At 31.3% G+C, this 25,233-nt stretch overlaps 1 protein-coding gene across 2 annotated transcripts in view; it reads right to left on the reverse strand.

Moving 5' to 3' along the window:
- Positions 1-25,233, reverse strand: part of LOC100879147 (RYamide receptor-like) — a 67,839-nt gene that overhangs the window by 32,604 nt on the left and 10,002 nt on the right. For both annotated transcript variants that reach the window (XM_076537261.1, XM_076537260.1), the window contains exons 2-4: positions 16,848-17,254; positions 4,977-5,227; positions 2,724-2,883 (exon numbers count right to left, since the gene is read on the reverse strand). In XM_076537261.1, the coding sequence (XP_076393376.1) occupies positions 2,724-2,883; positions 4,977-5,227; positions 16,848-17,254 (818 nt within the window). The remainder of the gene's footprint in view (positions 1-2,723; positions 2,884-4,976; positions 5,228-16,847; positions 17,255-25,233) is intronic.

Here is a 25,233-nt window from a genome sequence, read left to right on the forward strand (position 1 = left end):
AAATATGTACATTTAGAACTTTTTGAATTCGTAAATTTCTAAATTTGGAACTTTGTAAATTCGTAATTTCGTAAATTTGTAAATTTGCATCTTTGTAAATCCGTAAATTTGTAAATTTGCAACTTTGTAAATTCGTGAATTCGTAAATTCGTAAATTCGTAAATTTGTATACTTGTAAACTTGTAAATTTATAAACTTATAAATTTTTAAGCTCGTAAATAAATAAATAAGTACAGATAAATAAATTCGTAAAAAAATCTAAACTCAGTTTAATAATTCAGTAAACTCACTAAAAAAAACTGTATCTAAAAATCATAAATTTTCAATTTCCCAAAGGCAACTGTGCGCACAGAAAGCACACACATGCATATATGTAGGACCGTCAATATAAAGTGCCTTTTGAATTCTCAAGATTTTAACTCGAGCTATATTTCCTTTCAGTGGAAAAAGGAAAGTTTCGAATGAAAACAACGTTTGCTACTGTACCTTTTGGCTCAATTTCACAAAGTACCATTTTATCATCGCTGTTATATGCGTCTGACGTAAGTGCAAACGTAAGTCCTCAGATTTAATCAGATTACTCTCGGAAAGTGTTTTTAGACTTCGCGTAATGTTTCCTTTATGGATACGTTTTCTCGCGTTTTTCACAGAGGCTCTGTATAAACTAATGGTTCCCAACATTTCTAGGAATGCGTTTCCATGAAAATGTCTCGTTAAAAACGGACATAGTTTCCCGAATAAAATTCCTATAGAGAATGCGTCACAATTGGAACGACTTTTATACGAATGGTAAATTTTAGTTGCTCCATTTTTCTACTTTTTTACCAGTTCTAAAAACTTGATATGCATTTTTCTTCGACGAAATTGCATATTCGTTCGTGGAAATATTCTACGGAAATCAAATTTCTGGACGAGTAATTTTTCACGTGATTTCACGTTCTGATTTACCGCGTTAAAGTCTTAATAATAGCAGAAGATGTCAAGATAAATGTGTACACTTCACCCCAGTGAACTATGCGAGAAACTTTTGTAAACTGATGTCATTTTTAAAAACAAGCACAAAGTGTCGTCAGTTTTCTCCTCGAGCTGTGTAAGTAACGAACCGTGCTTTGAGAATGTTACCATGCTTTTAGAACTTCCTTTTAATAGCGGACATCTGCTGGAAAGTATGCTAACAGTAACTTTGACGAAATATTTCTCCCTGTTTTATGTCCTTTGCATTAATTTTCTCATCTTACATCGATAATACTATTATATGACGCTTGGATATTTTTATGTCTATTTGCATTTTTAAATTACTGATATTATTGTACAAAAGTCATTTCAAAAATTTTCACATTTATAATTATAATAGATAGTTTACTTTTCAATATCGTATCAAAAGAAAATGTACAGTGAAGCCTCGATATAAGAGAATTTTTAAATTTTTAAATTTGAGAACTATTTTTAGTGTTTCAGTGTTTCAGATCGCTTAATCCAAAACGTACCTAATATTTCAATATTTTTTATTTACTTTAATAGTAATAATTAGGTAGCTCTAATTGACTTACCTGCTGAAAAAAAAAACGAAAAATTTGTAGACTAAGTAGATTAGTAGTCGCAGAGATCTATGGGAATTACGAGAACGACAACACTCGGTCGGCCACCTAGCGGCCGAAGTATGAACCCTGTGAATACGTCACATAATGAAGTCCCTATAAGCGAATCTCATCGTAGACAAAAAATGATCACAGGAACCCTTGAAATGTCCAGAAACTCGCTTGCCGAGAAGTGTAACATGATCCGGACTCCAGTATACCCGTGAGATAATACCAGTGCAAATATAAAATTTTCTTATTTCTGATTTTTATGCTACCAAACTCTTACTATTAGATTTTTCGCATTTTTCTGATTAAAACGAGACCAAACACGATATAATTTCGACAATATTTACTGAATTAATTGAATAGATCAAGATAGAAAGATGGCGAATAAGGAAGAACTTGTAGAAACTTCTTTCATATTTAATTTTACCATATTTTGTTAAGATAAGTCGTTTATTGAGGCTTATTTTTCTTATTATTAATATTATTGTTATTTTTCTTCTAACACAATATAATTTGGACTACATTTATTGTTTTCATTGATTTCATTAAAACTTCATTAATTTCATTGAAGTTTCGAATAGAGGATAGTGAGTGAAAAGAAGACGCTGTGATTGTGACAAGATTGCAAAGTCAAACTTGTATTCTTTACAGTGCTAATGCGTTTCTTTTTTATTTTTATTCTTTTCTTTATACAACTCTTTCCCTGATATTCGTGCCATTTTCCTGATCAAAATAATACCAAATACGACGTTATTCGGTGCATATTTACTTGTAATAACTTATTTAATCATTTCAGGCGTAGGAGCTACGATTTCGACTGTCAGCCATTTTGCGAGATTACCCGAATAGCACCGAAGAGTAACGAAGTCACCCGATGTGTCACTCGTCCGTTTACTGCGTATCTTATTACAATAAAACATTCGATATAAAAATACGATGTTATTTGGGACATATTTATTTATAATAATTTTACAAGTTTTTAAATTTATTTTTAATAATTTTATAAGTAAAAGATCGAACTATACGATATGAGTAAAAGTTCAGACCTGAAAGATTCCTTCATATCGAGATCTTACAGACGTAGAAAATGTAATAATATTTCATATAGAAGTTTGATATGAATTACAGGGTACTTACCTTCTTCTTCGATCGAGCCATTCTCTGATCTCTGACATTGTCAGCTTCTCCTGGCGGCCTCTTACCCCATACCATAACAGCAATACTAGTATACGTGTACATCAGAACCATTATTGGTATCACGTACTGGAGAACTAATAACGCGATAGAGTAATAATACCTGTAACACAGAAGCACGTGGGTGAATCACGATGTAACGAACAGTCGTCCTTGCATGCAACTCAATTCCCTAGACTCGAGACAGTAATTACTCTGGTGGCCTTTAGTTTTACAATAAGGTATCATAATTCTAATGAAAATCTCTCGTTTCAAAAAAACGAAAGGTAAGATACTGAGTTAATTGCTAGTAAAGTTTCTAGGTTAATTGCTACACAAATTTTTAGGAAAGTTACTAGGCAAGTTGCTACACAAATTTCTAGGCAAGTTACAAGGTGAGGTACTAGACAAGTTTCTATATTACTAGACACGTTTCCAAATATTTTATTAAACATTTTGCTAGACTTGTTGCAAAACGTGTTGGTAGAATATGCTTTCTTACCTGTTGAGTGACAATTAAATATTAATATTATTAATTAAATTAAACTAAAATAAAATAAAGTAAAATAAAATAAATTGAATTAAGTTAAATTAAAATAAATTAAAATAAATTAAATTAAATTAAGTTAAATTAAATTAAAATAAATTAAATATTATTAAATATGACCTTTTGACAATTATTCACCATAGCAAAGAAAGGAGAATATTTTTATCTGCGAGTATAATTTTTCAAGAAAATAATAGAAAAAATAAAGAACCTTAATGAAGATAACTGTCGAAAACAGAAAGAGGAAGAAGAAATTAAATTTGTTATGCACCTACGCGTCTTTTTGTTTACGAATCTCATTTGATATATTTTGTTACTGTGTTTGTTTCTTTGCAATCACTTGACTCTATTCACTGTTTGGTTCATCGTGAATTTCGTATTCATTCTTAATGAGCGTTATTCATACTTTCGCAGATTTCGCACCTCTGCATCTCTTACTTCCACGTCTGTAAACTGTATTATTTTGCATAGGGGAATAATGAAAAAAGTAAGAGTTGTTTTAAACTTTGTGACTTTTGCACCTGTTAATTTGCAAACGCTATTTTAAAAGCGATTTAATTTCATAGTGAAAGTTATTTTTTACTTGCATATAAGTACTTCATTTGCTATTTATGATGTATATTTAATGATCTAATTTTTATGAGTTAAACAGTTAAATAGTTATTTTATAGTTAAGTTGGTATTTCGTGTAAATGTTATTTTATTTAATTTTATGGGCCGATAAATAAATTCAATTATGTTATTGCAAAATAAATTATTTCATTGATTTTGTTATATAATTAAAAAAAAATTAAGAAATTAAGGAACAAATTGATAAAATTAATAGCAGTTGTTATTAACGAGTTGTACTAAAAATATGTATTAATGAATTATTAATTTAATGTAGTAATATAATTGTATTAAGAACACTTCTCTTTTTAAAAGAATTTGACTATCGTATGCATCAGTAGTTTCGCGTTTGAATTTGCCGCGCTTTCTACGCAATATGGCGGTGAAACAGGAATACTTTCGCTTAAACATTCGTGTCTACAAAATCCACCTAAATGTAAATAAAATATATTTAACAATATAGAACTTCTCTGTAATTAAATAATAAAAATTAACGACAGTAATCAATAGCTTGTAAATATTACTAAAAATAAATGACAGTTATTATCAACGACTTGTAAAAGTTAATGAAAATCAATAACAGTCACAAACAATGACTTGTATGTATTAATAAAAATTAATTAACGTTGTTGCTTTGCAGTTCACAATGTTTAGATCCATCAAGTCTATAATTTTTTACAATTTTATAGTTGTAAATGATATAAGAGAAGTTAAGAAACATTCAAAATTACCTAAAAAATAAATACTAATATTTTACAAAATTGCAGAGAAATTCTATATTGATTACGTATATTTTAATTACATTTAGGCGGATTTTATAGACGCGAAAGTTTTTAAGCGGAGGCACTGCAATTTCGTCGCCATATTGCGTAGAAAGCGCGGGGAATTCAAACGCGTTGTTTCAACGCAAATTGAAACTACGTTCGGCTCATTAAAACTATAATATATTTATGCATATAATTCAGTCAAATGCATATAACAGTTAAATTCTTTATGAAAAGAGAAGTGTTCTTAATTCATAAATTTATAGACAAAGAATTTTTTGTAAATATAAGTATTACCTATTTTCTATCGTCGGCCAAACTTCCTTGCAAATATATTGATTACACCTTTGATGTTGCATCGAAGGCTGAGACAGCTTCGAAACGACAGCGATCGGGAAAGATATAACCATAGCAAGCACCCAAACACCAAGAATCAAAAACTGAGCCTGCCGTTTGCTCAATCTTGGTTTCAACGGCCACATGATGGCGATGTAACGATCTACACTGATTGCGACCAGTGTGTATGCACTCGCTAGAACGGACACCGCCTGAAAAAGAATGATATTGCTTGTGTTATTTTCTATCTTACTTTTCTATTTTTTATTTCATCGATTTGTACCACGTGTTCTGCTTTCAATTCACGTGTAACGAACGTAGGTATGTGTATATAAAAAGCCATTCGTTGATAAAAGGTTCAATTACGTTTTAACGGGTATATTGAATTTCGCTTTTTTGACGGGATTTGTTTGTATCGAAAAATTGTTTACAACATTCTGTGTAAATAGCTGGCAAAATATTTCGTTATTGGTTCTTTTGATGTTAGTTTTTAATAGCTTATACAGAATGTACAGAAAGATCGATAGTACCAATAAAAAAATTTATACTTTGTTTATGTTTCTATTTGCAAAATGAAGACACAAAGTTTCTATTTGATTAAGTGACAAATGTTTCAGTCTCAAGCTTTTAAAGTGATTTTTTAATTTAGAAGTTTGATCATTCGAAAATGTGGAAATTTAAAATTTGGTGACTTTTCAGCAAGGAATCGTTGCAAACACGTAGTAAAAAAGTTTCTAAAATTTTGGAGAAGAAAAAACTCTACAACTACTTATTTTTATATAACAATGTTAGAAACACTCTTTAGGATAACCTTTACCCTAATTTCCACTGTAATTCACCTCTACATAGAATAATACAAAGCATTTAATATTATCGAGTTATCATAACTCTACATAAATGTCAGACCGTCTTCAATCATCACACTATTAATATTTACTGGAAATTACCAATATCCATATATTGACTTTACATTACAAATTATAGGTAGTCCTCCGGGTTTCGGAATTATTCGATTCTGCAAATGAAAGGCTTTTAGGGGACACATATCTACATCGTCTTTAAAGGCGTGTTAAAGCGGGTAGACTCATGCGCCATTGCTATACTCTGCATTTTACAGTTCAATTTCCAAACAACTGACTAAAAATTTCTATTACTATTTTTCAAGATAAGTAATTTACGTAAATTGCTAGATTTAAGTAGAGGAGAACGAGGACAAAAATAATTGTTGAAAATAACACATCTTTTCCTTGTTTGCAATCATTTTTAAACAATTCGTTTTTCATAGTTTCAATATTTGTTCTGTTCCGTTGATCAACATCATAACAAGAATCGTGCAGAAGATAAATAGATGCATTCTTTAAGGAAGGACAAAAGTTAAGATGTGATAAAAGTAACACCTCTTTCTCCACAGACGCTTTTAAACAATTCAATTTTCAAAGCTGCATGAAAATAACTGCTCTGTTCCATTAATCGATACCAAGACATGAAGAGGTTAAACCGAATCGCTAATTCAGATCATTCAAGTTTTCTACTATCTCGACTCTCTCATTGATATTCATAGTTAAGCTGTTCGTATTAAACCCATCACTAGTTAGAGCGTTCTCAGATATCTTTACAAGTTCCTACGGTTAATTTCAATAAATCATGCACAGTTTATAGGTTACGTTCTGTTTTGGAAAACGCGGTTGGGGACGAAAGTAACGTGTCGCTATGGGGACGAAAAAAACTGTAAAAACTGTACCAAGGATGATGTATTATACGCGTCATAACTGTAATTGGGAATAGATAAATAAACCACATACACGATACTAAAGAAATGCTCGAAGCTAGTTACGTGTTCTATTTTTCGTTATTTAAATGTACGGGTATTGTTTTTATTGTTGCTTAAAATATAGTATTGTAATCGGACTCTGTGAGTGCCCTAAATATTACTTTATAGGCACTGCGTTGTTTTATAGAGTGTCTTTTGCTTTGGTCGTCAATGGACGCTGCGCCGAAAGACAATATGGAGGTGCCTTTTGTAACCGAAACATGTACCATCAATCATAAGACTTACAATATGTGTATTTAAATACTTCTTGTTATCGTTTCTTATAAATTCGCGTTAGAAAAAGTATTTTTACTTAATTCTCTACAAAATGATTAATGTTACTTTCGATCTGGTGGTCAGGAAGGAGGTAACTACGAAAAAATATAGTTCTTTCGCTATTTATCACGGATCTCAATTTGGGTCAAATGATAGACCGATAAACATACTTTCTGGTTTTTGTATCTTCGAAAGGTGGCAAATAGGTCAAATGTAAAGATGTTACTTTTCTTACTCTGCCTTACATAACCTTTCAAGATGAAGGTTTATTATTTTTAAATAATCTATTATTTGAAAGTGAAATAATCTATTTTAAAGTGAAAAATGTGAACAAGTATTATTATTATACTATTGAATTTCTCATAGTTAAAATTAATTGTATTTTATTCATAATCGAGACTTACATGAGATCTCAATTCATCTCAATTCACAAATCACCTAATAAAGTGATATTTACTTAGAATTTCAAGTGAAGCAATCAACTTAGAATTTTAAGTAAATGGCCTAGACAATTTTTATTCACAGTTGCATTTACATTTGTGTATTATTTTAAATAACCTTGAAAATAATTTCTTAATTATCTTCAGTTATTATAAAAAATTTCATACAAGATGAATTTTGCTGTATTCTAACTTTGGCGGTTAAGCTAGCTATGGTAGGGGAGCTAAGAAAAGTAAAGGAGAGGGAGAACGTTTCGTCCAGGACCTGCTAGTGGACTCATCAGTAAGGCGTTTTAGCAGGCCCTTGCCTTAGACGCGGGGATGTAAGGAAGGGATGGACAGGAACTATACATATATATGAATAGGAAGGTACTGTGTACTTTGCTAGTACTTTGAGTACTAGCGAGAAAGTCTAGGTCTCGATTCTATGCGCCATCTAGTGGCGATGAGCGTGGGAGTGAAACCGCCACACTAACTTTACTCTAATTATATTTTAAGTAAACTTAGTTTTTCCTAATAATTCTTTTATTATAAAAATAAAGTAAGAAACATCAGATAATAATTTATAAATAAGAATACAAAGCAGAACCATCAAATATAAAGAAATGTTACGTAACCTAATCTCCATCAGACTGCTTTTTGACACCGTTCTTCCAGAAGATTAACGAAGAAACGCGTCTACGAAGCTTGATCCCGGGATAGAAAATGTTCTAAAAGCGACTGCAGAATTTCTTGAAGGATTTTAAAATTTGTATCTCGTAGCAGGTGCTTAATCAGCGAAATATCTGGGTCATATGCAGGATATTTCAGTGGTTTCCAGGCCATCAACGTTGAGCTTCGCTGCGAACAATTGGAACGTGTCCGACGGCGTGGCTTATAACCGCCATGTTGAATTTCCATGATATTCTCGCAGAATAACGCGAAGCCGTGTGTGGCTCATCGAACGCAAACAAAACTCGAGGAAATAGGATAGTGGTAGAATATCTCGTATACGCTTTTGAGTAGTTCAGACATTATGTCGACTGTGTATCTGCTTCTAAAGTGGACGGATAAGGATGTGGTGCAAGGATGTGTAACAGATGTGGCACTCCAGGAGAGATACCATTTTCTGATGTTGGAGATTTGGAGACTCTTTACTTCTTAGGTGACTGTAACATTTTACAGTTTGAAAATTTCAAAATTTTAAAGCTTCAATATTACAAAATTTTTAAATTTAAGTTCTTCAAAATTCTAGATTGTAGAATACCAAAGTTGCAAAATTGAAGTACCTCAAATTTCTAGTTTGTGGTACCAAGCTTCTAAAATTTAAATACTTTAAAATTCTAGTTTGTGCAATTCCAAGGTTTGAAAATTTCAGCATATATAGCTTTAAAATTATAGAATTCCAAAGCTTCAAAATTCCATAGCATCAAAACCTCAGCTTGTAAAATTATAAAGCATCAAAATTTTAGTTTTCAAAATTTCAACTTGCAAAATTATAAAGCATCAGAATTTTAACTTGCAAAATTGCAAAGTTGAAAAATTGAAGTTCTTCTAAATTCTAATTTGTGGTACCAAGCTTCTAAAATTTAAGTACTTTAAAATTCTAGTTTGTGCAATTCCAAAGTTTGAAAATTTCAGCATATATAGCTTTAAAATTATAGAATTTCAAAGCTTCAAAATTCCATAGCATCAAAACCTCAGCTTGTAAAATTATAAAGCATCCAAATTTTAGTTTTCAAAATTCCAAAGTATCAAAATTTCAGCTTGCAAAATTATAAAGCATCAGAATTTCAGCTTGCAAAATTGCAAAGTTGCAAAATTTACTTCTAAATTCCAGTTTGTGGTATCAAGCCTTTGAAATTCTAGTTTGTGCAATTCCAAAGTTTGAAAATTTTATAATTCAAAAATTGCAAAGTTTCATAATATTAAAATTAAAAAGCCTTCTAAAAATTCCTAACTTTTAAAATCTCCATATTTCAAATTTCTTTAAAAATGATATCAAATGATCCACATTCATATTCCCTCCCAAATTAGTAAATAAATTTCTACATCAGTAAATTTTATCTACATCACCAAATATTCAAAATGTGCTTTCCAATATAATATCTCATCATATTGAAATATTCAAATAATAAACAATTAACCAAAATACAAAAACAAGCATACTAATGTGAGATGTATTGCAGTAATAACATCCACATAACATGTCAATCACATATGTGGCGAACACAAGACCATAAACAAGCACATAATTTTGAGGAAAGCTCAAATTTCACCGAGGGAAACTGCAGCCCACGTTATGGAAACAAAGTTATACGAATTTACCGGTAAACTGGTGGATAATGTCCGTGATTTCGACCAGCTACAGCGGGATTTTGTACGTACCAAAACTGAATTCAAAATGAAACGGGAAATCGAAGCGTATCGTTTCAACAAACCGTTGCAAACTAATCAATTGCATGTATCTTTCAATTAGTTGCATCAGGCTATTTATCCTTCGAACGCATTCGCTTGTTTTACAAATATGTACAGAAATGTTTCAAAAGTTTCTCTTTAATACGTCCCAATCCAAACGTACACAGTGCGTTCAAGGCATGGCTGATCAAACATGAGTTTTCTGTGTTATTGCATTTCCGTCGGAAACAAGTTGTTTCAGAGTCGATGCGGAGTTTGGAGTGATAACAAAATTCGAAACGTTTTTGGCAGGTTAATGGTTGTTTGGACCTGTCGGTGGAAAATGTATTTGTAAAGTTTTTGCTTTTATTTCGGAGTTGTAAAAAGTAGTTGAGTTTTGTAATAAATACGATGTTTATTATTGTAGTAAATTTGTAGAGATGTTTGGAAATTTTATGTATTTGTAAATGTTTTGAATTTTTATATTTATTTAGAAATTAATTTTGTGATTTTATACTTTTGTGTTTGTACATTTTTATAGACTTCAGTTTTTGGATCTTTAAATTGTTATGTTGTCTAGTAATTTTTTTAATTTTACATTGTTAAATTTTTATGTAGTTAGATTTCTGAATTATGGAATTTTTGATGTTCTAAAATTGAAAATATTGAATTTTAAAATTAGGAAATTTAGGAATTTACAAATTTATAAGTTAAAAATTGAAATGTCTTTATTTCTAAATTTTTATACTTCTACAGTTGTAAACTTCTCCATTTCCATCTCACAAAATTTATAATTTTGAAAATTTTTAATTCTAAAAGTTTTAAAGCTTTAAAATTGTAAATTTTCAATTCCTAAATTTTTCAATTACTAATTTCTTAAATATGTGAATTCTCAAATTATCAAATTAATAAATTATAAATTACAAGTTATGAATTATAAATTATAATTTTCAAATTGAATCTGCCGCCTTTCTTTGGAACGAATATTAAAAAATTTCTACAAAATCTATTAACTTTGCTTTTAATATTAATTTAATACAAATTTGTAAAACGGTTGAGAATCGCTGATCTAAATTCATAATATCAATGAAACCTTACTTCACTAAATTAATTCTGCTGACAGTAATTGCTGTTTAATTATATTACCCACGTTCTAAGATAAATATGGAAACCATGAACAAGGAAATTTTAAAGTATTTAACGAAGCACTTAAGCAGATAATTGCTTTCGTTTGTAGCTTCTAGAATTGCTAAGTCAATGTACCTACGAGACTTTTGATCATGTCATTTTTGTTTCTGTTGACTTCTAGTTCAAACTATAATTAATAATTTTGTTATATTTTTTATAATAAAATAAATGTCTAAATTCCTATATTTCAAAATTTTTAATTCTTAAATAGCAAAAATATTAGTTAATATTAATGTTTGAGAGAAACCATTTTGATCAATTTGGAACCATTTTGTTTTAAGATAGCTAACATATCCTCAACTTAACCGCTCTTCGTTTTATCTACTGAGTTATATAGCAATAGAATAGTACTTTATACTCACCCTAAAGAACACTTCAATAACATAACTGTACAAATAAATAGGGAAAGGGATAAAAATAATATTTTTTATATTTGTTTTATTAATCCCCTTTTAAAGGCATAGAAATCAGAATTATAAGTATACTTATCAGCCTATAAATTGACTCAAAAGCTTCTCTGTGATAAGTAATCAAACTATATAATTTTTTCACAATTCTAACCCATCAGGAAAGTGACAATTTTGTAGAGAATTGAACAGAAATATTTGTTCTAACGGAGAGTAGGATTTTTATTAAAAGAAATGATAGAAGGAACACTTAAATAAACATGTTGTAGAATTGACGGTACATGTTTCGGTTACAAAGGACATCATAGTACTGGCTACCAACTCAGCCACATAGCATTGGTTGACGATCAAAACAAAGGATGCACTATAACACAATGCACTGCCCATACAGTACAGTCCCTAGCCATCGAACCATTATAAATTTTCAGAATTGTTCCCGTTTTCCGTAAAAGGCCAAATTGTAATTATATTATTTATTAGCTACCATGATACTGTACATAACATTAATCCATGTTAATATCTTGTATTTCCTTTGCTTTGGTTACAGCCGCACGCCTCGTATACATTGATCATATACTTTAAATCTTCATTATTTTCCCAAATATCTGTAATTCTTTTCAACTCGGATAATGTGGTTGGAGAGTTGTAAACTGGTCTTTGATTAGGCAGCCATTTTCTGTGGCATTCAAATTCCACCTCTAGCGTTATCGATACTCCTAACGTAAACGCACGGCCCTTAATCGCTCATCACACAATTTATTATCACGATAGAATTGCAGTGTATCGTTATCAATTTAGCAATAATTGTGCATGACCCAAGATTTTCTATACATAACATAATTTTAGCCATTAAAGTGAAATTTTCGTACGTGGTTCTATTTCGATAGCCAGGGACTGTATAATCAATTCTTGCTTAAAGTAGTATCTAGCACAGAATAAGAATATACACTCAAATAAATTAGTAATTCATTGTAAATGTGTCACAAGATCTATTTATAAATGTAATTGTCTTAAATTTTAACGACGTCTAATAATAGCTGCAAGAAATAGGTAACACCGTTATAAAAGTAAAAAGGTCAGACCACACGTGGGAGACGCGCAATTTACTTTTGGTCCATAACGGCTATAGCTATCACGTGTGATAGACGTTATACCAACCTTAGTGGTTAAATTTAAAGTACCAATTTCCTGCAAAAAGTCGTTCGCCTTTTGATTAAAAAACGTAATATACTCATAACGATAAAAATGTCGTTCGTAAAGTCTGTAAAATGTGTTTTAAATATAGATGAGTTAAATATTCAAATTTTAGTGCAAAATTGGTTTAGTTATTTTTGGATAGTTTTTGAGTGGAGTAGTGACAAATGTGCACTTAGATATATTTTGTTATTATTGAATTAATTTGTGGAATTCCCAAAGGAGGAAAACTCTAAGTTCAAAAATTTTAAGATTTTAAAACTCTCAAATTTTAAAACTAGCCCTCAAATTTCTAAACTTCCAAATTTCCAAATTCCCAAATTTTCAAATTTCCAAATTTCCAAGTTTCTAAATTTCCAAATTTCCAAATTTCTAAATTTCCAATTTCCAATTTCCAAATTCCAAATTTCTAAATTCCTAAATTCCCAAATTTCCAAATTTCTAAATTCCCAAATTCCCAAATTTCCAAATTTCTAAATTTCCAAATTCCCAAATTCCCAAACTTCCAAATTCCCAAACTTCCAAATTCCCAAACTTCCAAATTCCCAAACTTCCAAATTTCCAAACTTCCAAATTTCCAAACTTCCAAATTTCCAAACTTCCAAATTCCCAAACTTCCAAATTTCCAATTTCCCAAATTTTCAAATTCCCAAATTCCCAAATTCTTCAATCTCCAATTTTCAAATTTTCTAATACAATCATCATTAAATTTCATTGAAAGACATTGATACGTGCTTTCTAATAATTACCCCCGTTTAAAAGCAAATATTCTTTGCTATCTTCAAACTTCGAAACCATCGTATAATGTTGATAGAAGAAGTTATTTTAAATAAATTCCTCAAACAACTTTTAATCCTTTCACTGCAGCGCGCTTCTGATAAAAAGGAATCGCTTTGAAGCAGCATTCCGCGTTGACACAGACACGACGTCCCTCGTCACGAATTTTTGTGCCTCTTTTAGATGAAGTTTACAAAAATAATTTCAGTTTTACATCTTTCTGAGAGTCTAATAACCAAATACTCCGAGTACGATTTTTGGGGATTTTTGAGAGTTGAAAGAAGAAGGCAAAAAGAAGGCAGAAGCGGAGTTCAGATAGCGAGGTGCATCAGTTCGAATCAGAAACCGAACATGAAGAACGCAGTTGTATTCCTGTCGTTAGCCGTTGTTTGCTGCCAGTTGGTAGCAGCAGGATGGAGCTCGCCAAAACCTGGCCATTCAGGCGGAAAGAGCAGCGAAGAAAGCAAGGGACACGGCAAAAGCAGCGAAAGCAGCAGTAGCAGCAGCAGCAGCGAAGGTAGCGAAAGTAAAAGCAGCGAAGAAAGCAACGAAGAGTGCAGCAAAGAGCATGGAAAGAAGGCTGTGAACCTGACGCCGAAGAAAGGCTTGGAGATTCCGAAGAAAGGCTTGGAGATTTCGAAGAAAGGCTTGGAGATTCCGAAGAAGGACGACATCGGAAAGAAGCTGGGAGGCCTTTTAGGAGGCAAAAAGAAGGGGTTGGATGGCCTGGGTGATTTGGGCAAGGAATGGTAAAATCGTTTGCGAAGATTTTGTATCCCAAAGAAAATTATGATTTGGGAATTATGATAATCAAGCTGAATTTTAGATACAAAGTTGAAGTACGGAGTATGATTATATTAATGATGAAGATGGGGAATGGTAGATGAACCACGCTTGATGTGGATTTTTGTTAATGGTCATTTTGATCAATTTTTGTTGTAACTTGGTGTGTGTGTATTTTACAGAAATTTTTATTGATACAGAGGAATTGAGATTTAATGATGCGTTTATTTTTTGTATAATTATCCCTGAAACCTTGTCTTGTATATTTTGGGGGAAATTCTTTTGGGTATTTATTCGGTCGTTAATTGGTACTTTAGTAGCAATATGAAGTAATGTACTTAAGGGTCAGGATATATTACGTACGATTTTTATGGCGCCATAACTATAAATTAAAATAAAATTAGTTCCTACATTTGTGAAGCTTTGAATTGAAAAAATTATATAAACATTCTTTACATTGCAACGAGTTGGAAGCTAATTATAACTGATCTTAAAGAGACGAGTTTATATCATACTTTTAGGATCTGTGAACCGATAGCACATTTTTCAAACGAAATTTACCGAAGAACTTTTAATTTTGCATTTTCTTCATGTTAAATAACATCGCAATACCATAAATTACGATGTTTACGGAATTTAATAATCATTGTTTACCGCTTTTTTCGCAATTCCAGGAAAATTGTCTTCCCGTTTAATTTTCTCTTGCATTTGTCATCAAAGTAATATCACGACATAAAGCGGCGCATAAAATTAATTTCTTGTCACGGATTTTCTTAAGCTCATGGTTCTACATTTGTTCCGTGCTTCATTTTAACATTATGACGACCATTTTAACGTATTACTGTCATTGTTTCTGAGATTACAATATTTAATTACACACTTTATTATTCGTTAGAAGATGTACTTTTATTTGTTTGATTTTATATTCATCTAGTTTTAGATTTTTTAATTTTTGAAATGTTATGTTTGCAAATATTGTAATTTTTAGATGGTGGAATTTTGGAAATTGTTAAATTGTTAAATGTGGGAAGTTTGCAAATTCTCAAATTTCTAAATTTCCAAATTTCTAAATTCTCAAATTTCCAAATTCCCAAATTACCAAATTACCAAATTACCAAATTACCAAATTTCTAAATTCTCAAATTTCCAAGTTTCCAAATTTTCAAGTATGCAAATTCTCAATGAAAATCGATGACGTACATAACAATCAATCTCTCAAATTATTATATCAAGCTTCCTATGCATGGTTTTCCTAGGCATATTTTAATTTATATCAACAGGCAATTTCCTTTTATTATTCAAAAATTTGCTAACATAATGAAATAATAGTCCGAAAGAATCCCTACATTCCGATCCTCATTTACTACTCTCTGTTATCACAAACTTCATAAATATAAATCGAATATGGAGATCTAACATGTTTTATATTCCAACGTGTCGTCTATAATATAATGTCACATTCGTGACGCATACCATAATTCAAATATTGTAAACCATACTCATATATCAACTGCGAGTAGATATTCAGTTTAATTCTAATTAAAATCTACACAATTGATGATCGCCAAATACAAACACTGCGTAACATTTCATCACTCTGTATTTGTTTTAATGTTGTAACAATACTGACTGAACTATGCATGACGCACCTATCTAGAAAACTAGGTAACTAGGTTACCATGAATTTTATTAAAAATAAATTTCCAAATTCTCAAACTTAAATATCGTACTTCTTCCCACAAAAACCAAGGACCTATTTTACCTGACAGTAACCCCCTTCATAATGTATACTGTCTATTATTCGCGTACAAGCATTAGTTTTGTTTAGAAAGAGATTGTGAAAATGTGCGACAAAATAAACTTATTTTTGTTGGGTTCAGAGCTAAAAGACAGAGCACCAACATAACAATGTGATTAGGATAGGTTATATTATATAGGGAGGGTGCAGGGGGAAGAGTCGTGCCTATATGTCCGCTTCAATACTAAAACGAGTAATTATTATAAACACTATGTCTATGGCAAAGTTCAGATTTCCGGGCAAATTGCAGTGTACAGATGTCAACTCACGAGTTGGCGCGTGAAGAGGCTGATCCAGGTATTTAGAAGAGCTACGAATCCAATTGGAATAGAAAAATGGACGCCTCACACGTATTTTCGGCGGTAGTGTTTGCACCCGCGATCGACAATTAGATGAAAAATGGCAGGCAAACGTCGCGAGAGATAATGCGAATTGCTGCAATTGTTATTGTCATTATTCTTATATGCCGGAATGTATCAAAGAGTTCACGGGAAGCTTCCTTTACTTCCACGCGCCAACTCGTGAGTTGATATCTGTACATATTGATCTTTCTTTATAACTTTGATCTTTCTTAATAGCTTTTCAGTAAACAATAATCACTTTTTGTAAACATTATTCGAGAGGTGTTTTTCATAATATGTTGAGATCAAGCTGTACAAGCTTTTCAGAAGTATAGTTTTCAATCTTTCGTTGTTATTAACTTTTCTGTGTAGCGACTTTAATCTTGTTAATGTTAAGGTGTGTTTGATAACATAAAGTAAAAAGTTGAAAAATTGAACGTACCTGCAAGTAACTGACTGTGGGACAAAGTTCCTGGCCAAACGGCCAATACTGCAGTATCAAAATGCTGATGAAACTCGGCGGAACGCAGAAGAGAGCTATCAGTATGTCCCCAAATGCAAGGTTCACGATGAAGAAGTTCGTCACAGTCTTCATTCGGGGGCTGCTGTACACAACGTAGCAGACCAAACCGTTTCCGGCTAACGCAACCACGAAGATAGCACTGTAGAAGAAGTAAATGATACCCTGGAACCAACTGGTCGAGAATATGCGGTACGTGCCCGTGAAATAATCGCAACCCATCCCGTCCAAAAGATTCGTTACGTTCCATTCGCTGTCCTGCAGGTTCACCCAACTGTAATTCCCTTGGTTGCTCTTCATTGTGACACGTCTCTGCAGAATAGACTGATCTGGAAGAACGCAAAAAATTCATCAAAACGTGGACGCAGTTAGCCGAGTGGAATCATTCAAACTTCAAAGCGTCCAGAAAAAACTTTGATGTGGCCAAAATTTTGTTTAAAGAGGAGAAGAATGGATTTACGTTTGACATCATGATTGAATACAGATCTATGTTTGAGATTATGAGGAAATCTATGATTATGTTTGTGATCATGATTGAGTAATCTATGTTCGAGATCAAGATTAAATAAAGATCTAGATACAGATATCGTGTTAACATCTGAAGTCAAATAATCTGAAAAGAATTTCTTCTTATCAGAAATCTGAAGGTACTTATGAAACTCGGAACTTTCTTGAAGTTGCGAGAAGTTTCAAAGTTTTCACGTTCCAAGAATCTTAAGTTCTAATTGTTCTCTGTAAATTAATATAATGTAATATAAAATATAATTAATGTAAAACATTTCCTATGTTTTTCGTGCAAGTCACTCCTAGGGTATGAAGCTTCAAAGTTGACATATAGGTGGCGTAAATCTGATAGTGCACCCTTCACGCGGTGCACCTTGGGTAATGTAAATGTCGACGGTATGTCAACTTTGAAGCTTCATATCTTGGGAGTGACTTGCATAAAAAACATAGGTAGTATTTTGAAATGACTACATGCAATAAAAAATGGGGTTCTATTTAAGAAACTGAGGATCGACCTTCAGACCATCCAAGGTCAAATTGTTGCCATCTTATGTTCCTTGATATCCTACAACTTTCGTCCGAAACATTTTTCCATATTTAAAGCCGTTTCCGAAATATAAGGATGTGGTCCGACTTTAGAGATACTCTGCATTATAATGCAATATTATATTAAAACTTACTAAGGTTGTCTTGGTGATATCGAATAGTCAGTTTTGCGTTACATTTCGTAAGATTTGATTGATAACCAAGTTTCAGCGTCGAAAATCTACTTGTGAATACTTTTGCATTGAAAGTGAAACACGGAATTATTTTCTAAATTATTCATTACTAATTCATATTTAATCATATTCATTATTAATAATAGCTTAATTCATTTTCAGTCGGAATTTATCAAAAGCAAGTCGAACGTTAATGAAGAGGATCAACTATGTATGTCCTATGTATGTAGTTTGACATTTATATTCACTGATTGCTACACTACATATACATTTATTGATTGCTCATTTTCAAAGCCTATTCTACAAAACCTATATTCACATCATATCATGTATTTACAAAAATTAAAAAAATATGCAGAGTTATCATAAACGCTTTGTGCAGAATCATGTTAAAAATTACGTTTTCGTTTTTTTATGCGTCTCAATCTTCGCTTCTTTTGTTCAGCGATCAAACTCATTAGAAGTTTTTTGCCCGTAATCCCAGCTCTGCGTACAGGTTTATTCATGCATGAAATCGAGTGAATTTGGTTTGCCAAAGAGGCAATTGCAACCAAAGTTAATTACGATGTTTAACGATATTTTTCTGCCTTCAGTGTCAAACACATCGATTGATCGCTTTTATGTTACGGTAAATTACAGCCATTACTTTAATTACGAATGCCACTCTCTTACGCGTCAAATACAGAATTTAACGATTTTTTGGTAAAGAGAATATTGAAAAAATTTATACAAAATTTATTGTTTAATTATTGCCTCATTTTTATATGTTTTATTCAGATCTGAACTGTTATTATGATTATATTATAATCAATCATTATTATTATTATATTATAGTCAATTATTATTATGATTATAATAGGTTCAATTGTGATTATGATTATATAAAAATTATTATTATTCTTATTATAAAAACTCAATTATTATTATGATTATATCAAGCGAATTATTATTACTAGTACAACAGTTTAAATCATGCTTACGATTATATATAATAAATTATTATTACAATAAATTTTATAAATTATATATTATTATAAATTTTATTATTATTATCATACTAATGCATTTTGAAAATTATTTCGCACTAATTATTTTAGTATTAAAATAATTTTAATGTTACATTGTTACTATTAATTTTAAGTCTTTTAGTACAATTATGTCTGAAGTACAATAGACTCTAGTTATATTGCCACAAAGGGACCTGCGGCAATAGAAAATTCTAGAAGCTGGTAATACAGCGGGTTCATTAAAAAGTTCCTTTTTCTAATATTGCAGCAATTAAATAAAACTGAATATTGCAATGAATAAAGTTCTTTCTTTTAATATTGCAATAAGAGAAATACCTGCGAACCCACGCAAAATGACAATATAACAAAAGTCCACTGTAATTCTCACCGTTATTAATTTCTCCAATAGTAGGAATACAATAAATCATTGTATGTATTTACCGGAAATTAATATCTGTGGTGCGATATTTGTGGGTAGCCATTTTCTCGATCAATCTCTCTAATTCTGCAATTTAGTCCAATCAGATTTTAAATAATTTTCATCGAATTGTTGAATACTCCTATACAGATAAACGGTAATGCATCGACGGTTTATTCGAATAATGCTCGTGGAATTGCATTTGCCAATATTTTATCAATCTCTTTCATTCCAGTAATTTTATTACCCCGATAACAGTATAGGAAAATGCATTATAGTAGGTGTTTCACGTATCTTAAATATCTCTGTTTAAATTCGAATGCATATTTTAACACAATATTTTAACACAATCTCAAATCTGTTTTTTCGATATTTATGTACGTATGGAAAATATTTATTTTTAATTAAATTAAGGAATAAATTCATTCCAAATTAATTTCAGTTCATTTTTCGTGTTTCTGTCAAAAATATTTTTCCTGTTAAAATGACAATGTTACTTTCTTCTGCAAGGTTCTTTATTTCATTTAAGAATATTACAATAATTCTAGAAATTTTTACCCTCAAAAACAAATTCTTACAACTTGGAAATTGGGAAATTTGGAAGCTTGAAAAATTGGATATTTGAAAATTTGGGAATTTGACAATTTGGGGATTTAGAGATTTGGGGAATTGTAGATTTGGAAATTTGGGGATTTGGAGATTTGGGAATTTAAAGATTTGGAAATTTGAAACTTAGAAAATTGGAATTTGGAAATTTAAAAATTTGGAAGCTTGAGAAGTTGGATATTTGAAAATTTGGAAATTTGACAACTTGGGGATTTAGAGATTTGGGGACTTCTAGATTTGGAAATTTGGAGATTTGGGAATGTAAAGATTTGGAAATTTGAAACTTAGAAAATTGGAATTTGGAAATTTAAAAATTTGGAAGCTTGAGAAGTTGGATATTTGAAAATTTGGAAATTTGACAACTTGGGGATTTAGAGATTTGGTGACTTGTAGATTTGGAAATTTGGAGATTTGGGAATGTAAAGATTTGGAAATTTGCAACTTAGAAAATTGAAATTTGGAAATTTAAAAATTTGGAAGCTTGAGAAATTGGATATTTGAAAATTTGGAAAATTGAAATTTGGAAATTTAAAAATTTGGAAGCTTGAGAAATTGGATATTTGAAAATTTGAAAATTTGACAATTTGGGGATTTAGAGATTTAGGGACTTGTAGATTTGGAAAATTGGAGATTTGGGGATTTGGAAATTTGGGAATTTAAAGACTTGGAAATTTAAAACTTAGAAAATTGCAGTTTGGAAGTTTAAAAATTTGGAAGCTTGAGAAATTTGATATTTGAAAATTTGGAAATTTGACAATTTGGGGATTTGTAGATTTGGAAATTTGAAACTTAGAAAATTGGAATTTGGAAATTTAAAAAAGGAAGCTTGAAGCTTGCATTTTTTCACGCAGAATATGATATCCGAATGAAAAATATGGGCTTAGGAAAAAAGAGATGACCCTGAAATAACCTTGAAGATGCATTAAAAGGTTGGTAACATCATTTGACTCCACACTAGAAATTCTAAAAGACATGTCCATTTTTCTTAAACACACGTTTTCAAGATTTTATACCATGTCAACTTAAATGGGACACCCTGTATTATTTTAATTATGAATTCTAGTAAACGGAAGCAAATGCTTGATGATTGCTTATCTACATTTATTTTGATATTGTGTAATAAATACACCGAGAACAACTGAATGACGACAGATCTGATAACAGCGTTATTTATTGGCAGAGGTTAGTATATCACATTTCAGCACGACTGAAGTTCTGCTCCCTATAATGAAACTTGTAACATGAAAGGATAAGGATACATCTATTGACCGATCATTTCGGTATCCATCAATGTCAGTACCCAAAATTTCGATAAAGTTAGAAGTGTATGTATAGTGCGAAATGGATATTTGTATAAAGAGGGATTCTTGAATTTTATTCTTTCGGACACGTGTATGAACTTGCGTAGAGATAGAATCATACAATACAATACTAATATAAAAAGAGATAAATTCTACAATTATAGCGTGTTGTGATTATGTTAGTTATACTTTAATGTATCGATTTGTAAATTTTTATGTTCTGTGCATTTAATTCGAAAAGTCCTTTGAACAGTTTTCTGAATTTTCAGATTTCTAAATTATCAAGCTTTCAAGATTTGGATCTCTTAAACTTCCATGTAAAATTTCTAAATTACAAAAATTCTGAATTTCTAAGCTCTGAACTTCCAAATTCCCAAATCTCCAAATTCTCAAATTTTGAATTTCCCAAAACTCAAGCCCCCAAACCCCCAAATCCTCAAATCCTCAAAACCCCAAATTCCCAAATTTCCAAATTCCCAAATTCCCAAATTCCCAAATTTCCAAATCCCCAAATCCCCAAATCCTCAAATCCTCAAATCCTCAAATCCTCAAATCCCCAAATTCCCAAATTCCTAAATTTCCCAAATCCCCAAGCCCCCAAACCCCCAAATCCTCAAATCCTCAAAACCCCAAATTCCTAAATTCCCAAATTCCCAAATTCCCAAATTCCCAAATTCCCAAATTCCCAAATTCCCAAATCCCCAAATTCCCAAATTCCCAAATCTCCAAATTCCCAAATTCCCAAATTCCCAAATTCTCAAATCCCCAAGTTCTCAAATCCCCAAATCGCCAAATCCCCAAATCCCCAAATCTCCAAATCCCCAAATCCTCAAATCCTCAAATCCCCAAATTCCCAAATTCCTAAATTTCCCAAATCCCCAAGCCCCCAAACCCCCAAATCCTCAAATCCTCAAAACCCCAAATTCCCAAATTCCCAAATTCCCAAATTCCCAAATTCCCAAATTCCCAAATTCCCAAATCCCCAAATCCCCAAATTTCCAAATCCCCAAATCCCCAAATCCCCAAATCCCCAAATCCCCAAATCCTCAAATTCACAAATCCCCAAATTCCCAAATTCCCAAATCTCCAAATTCCCAAATTCCCAAATTCCCAAATTCCCAAATTCCCAAATTCTCAAATCCCCAAGTTCTTAAATCCCCAAATCCCCAAATCCCCAAATCCCCAAATCTCCAAATCCCCAAATCCTCAAATCCTCAAATCCCCAAATTCCTAAATTCCTAAATTTCCAAATTCCCAAATTCCCAAATTCCCAAATTCCCAAATTCTCAAATTTCCAAATTCTCAAATTCCTTAATCTCCAAATTCTCAAATTTTGAATTTCCCAAATCCCCAAATCCTCAAATCTTCAAATTTCAAAATTATCAAAATCCCCAAATTCTTAAATTTTGAATTTTCTAAATTCCCAAACTCCCAAATCCTCCAAATTCCTAAATTCCCAAGTCCATAAATTTCCAAACGTCAAAATCCCGAAATTTCCAAACTCCCAATTTGTACAAATGAAAAATTAAAAATTTTCAAATATACAAGTTCTAAAACTACTCCGCCAGATATGATCCGCCATTTATCAATAACTGGCAAGAAGCAAGATTGTCATCGAAACTTCATTAATCTCTATTCCGAGAAGTGGCAGAACTTACCGATGGCTAACAGAGATACTATAAATCCAAATGTGGGTACCAATTTACCAGAGGATTAGGATTACAATCTCAGCATGTGCTGCCAAGAGAGTTTGTCTAAAATTTCAACCAATCTAACTCCACGAGTTCTGTTACAACTCTGCACGACCTTTTTGAATATTATTGCAAGTTTAACACCGTCTACTTTAAGAAACTTTTTTCAATTTCCAGCCGCGAATTGTGCAATTTCAATTTTCGTAATTGGAAACGTAGTTTCAGAAGCTGCTGCGCTGCTCTGGCAGTTTCTGGTACATCGAAACAATTATATGTATACCTCGTTATATGATACGTAAGTAATAACTTTAAATTGCTTGCTGTAGAATAGACTTCAACCTAAATTACATACTGTAAAATAGATTTTAATCTAAATTACATGCTGTAGAATTTCAATTTAAATCGTATTCTGTAGAGTAAATTTTAATTTAAATTACATACTGCAGAATTTAAAAGTTGCTAATAAATTACATACTGTAGAATTTAAAATTCACTATAGTTAGTTAAAAATGGCGATAACTACTGTTTAGGGAAGAATGGAACTAAAATTGAAAAACAAAAACTAATAAACATATCTTTTTCCTGCTTTCTACATTTTTAAATTAATAAAGCATGAACGATTATTTTGAGAAATCAAGAATGATATATTCGTTATTTGAATTCCTTCTATATTGTGTTTGAACATTTTTCATATTATTAATAATGACAAAAGATAGATGTACTCTTTAGAGAAGAATAAAAGTTAAGGTGCGATAAAAATAACACCTCTTTCTCCACAGACGCTTTTAGACAATTCAGTTTTCATATCTGCATGAAAATAACCGCTCTGTTCCGTTGATCGATACCAAGACATGAAGAGGTTAAACCGAATCGCTAATTCAGATCACTCAAGTTTTCTACCATCTCGACTCTCTCGTTGATATTCATAGTTAAACTATTCGTATTAAACCAACCACTTGTTAGAGCGTTCTCAGATATCTTTACAAGTTCCTACGGTTAATTTCAATAAATCATGTACAGTTTATAGGTTACGTTCTGTTTTGGAAAACGCGGTTGGAGACGAAAGTAACGTGTCGCTATGGGGACGAAAAAAACTGTAAAAACTGTACCAAGGGTGATGTATTATACGCGTCATAACTGTAATTGGGAATAGATAAATAAACCACGTACTCGATACCAAAGAAATGCTCGAAGCTAGTTACGCGTTCTATTTTTCGTTATTTAAATGTACAGGTATTGTTTTTATCGTTGCTTAAAATATAGTATTGTAATCGTACCCTGTGAGTGCTGTAAACATTACTTTAAAGGCACTGCGTTGTTTTATAGAGCGTCTTTTGCTTTAGTCGTCAATGGACGCTGCGCCGAAAGACAATATGTAGGCGCCTTTTGAAACCGAAACATGTACTATCAATCATAAGACTTACAATATGTGTATTTAATTATTTCTTGTTATTGTTCTTTATAATAGAAATCATATTTGCGTTAAAAATAGTATTTTTAGTTAATTCTCTATAATGTGATACTAGCCTCATCCTGATGATCAGAAACAAGTAACTACGGAAAGATATAGTTCTTAGACTATTTACCACGGAGTACGAGTCAAGTGATAGACCGATAAACATAGTTTCTTATACTTCTGGTTTTTATATCATTGAAAGGTGGTTGGCAAATAGGTCAAATGTAAACATAACACTTTCGTTACGCTCTCTTTCACATAACCTAGAAAATGTATCCAATATGATCTAATACTTTAAAATGAAATAATGTATCTTTTACACCTATTATTTGAAAATTAAATAATCTGCTATTACAAAGTGAATAATATGAACAAGTACTTTACTTATTAAAAGTGGAACTAATAAAATTTTAGTAGTTAAAAGTATTAGTTAAAAATAATTATATGTTAATATTCATAATCATACTTAAAAAACATCTGAAAATATTTGAAAATATTTAAGAGAAAAAAATACTTGAAACACTAATTTTATGAATTCATAAAAAAGTAACTATTTCATTCGTTTCTACGTCATAATAGTAAGGACATTTGAATTTCGATGCATTC

This window comes from Megachile rotundata, chromosome 11, assembly GCF_050947335.1.
Source record: "Megachile rotundata isolate GNS110a chromosome 11, iyMegRotu1, whole genome shotgun sequence".
Classification (NCBI taxonomy): domain Eukaryota; kingdom Metazoa; phylum Arthropoda; class Insecta; order Hymenoptera; family Megachilidae; genus Megachile; species Megachile rotundata.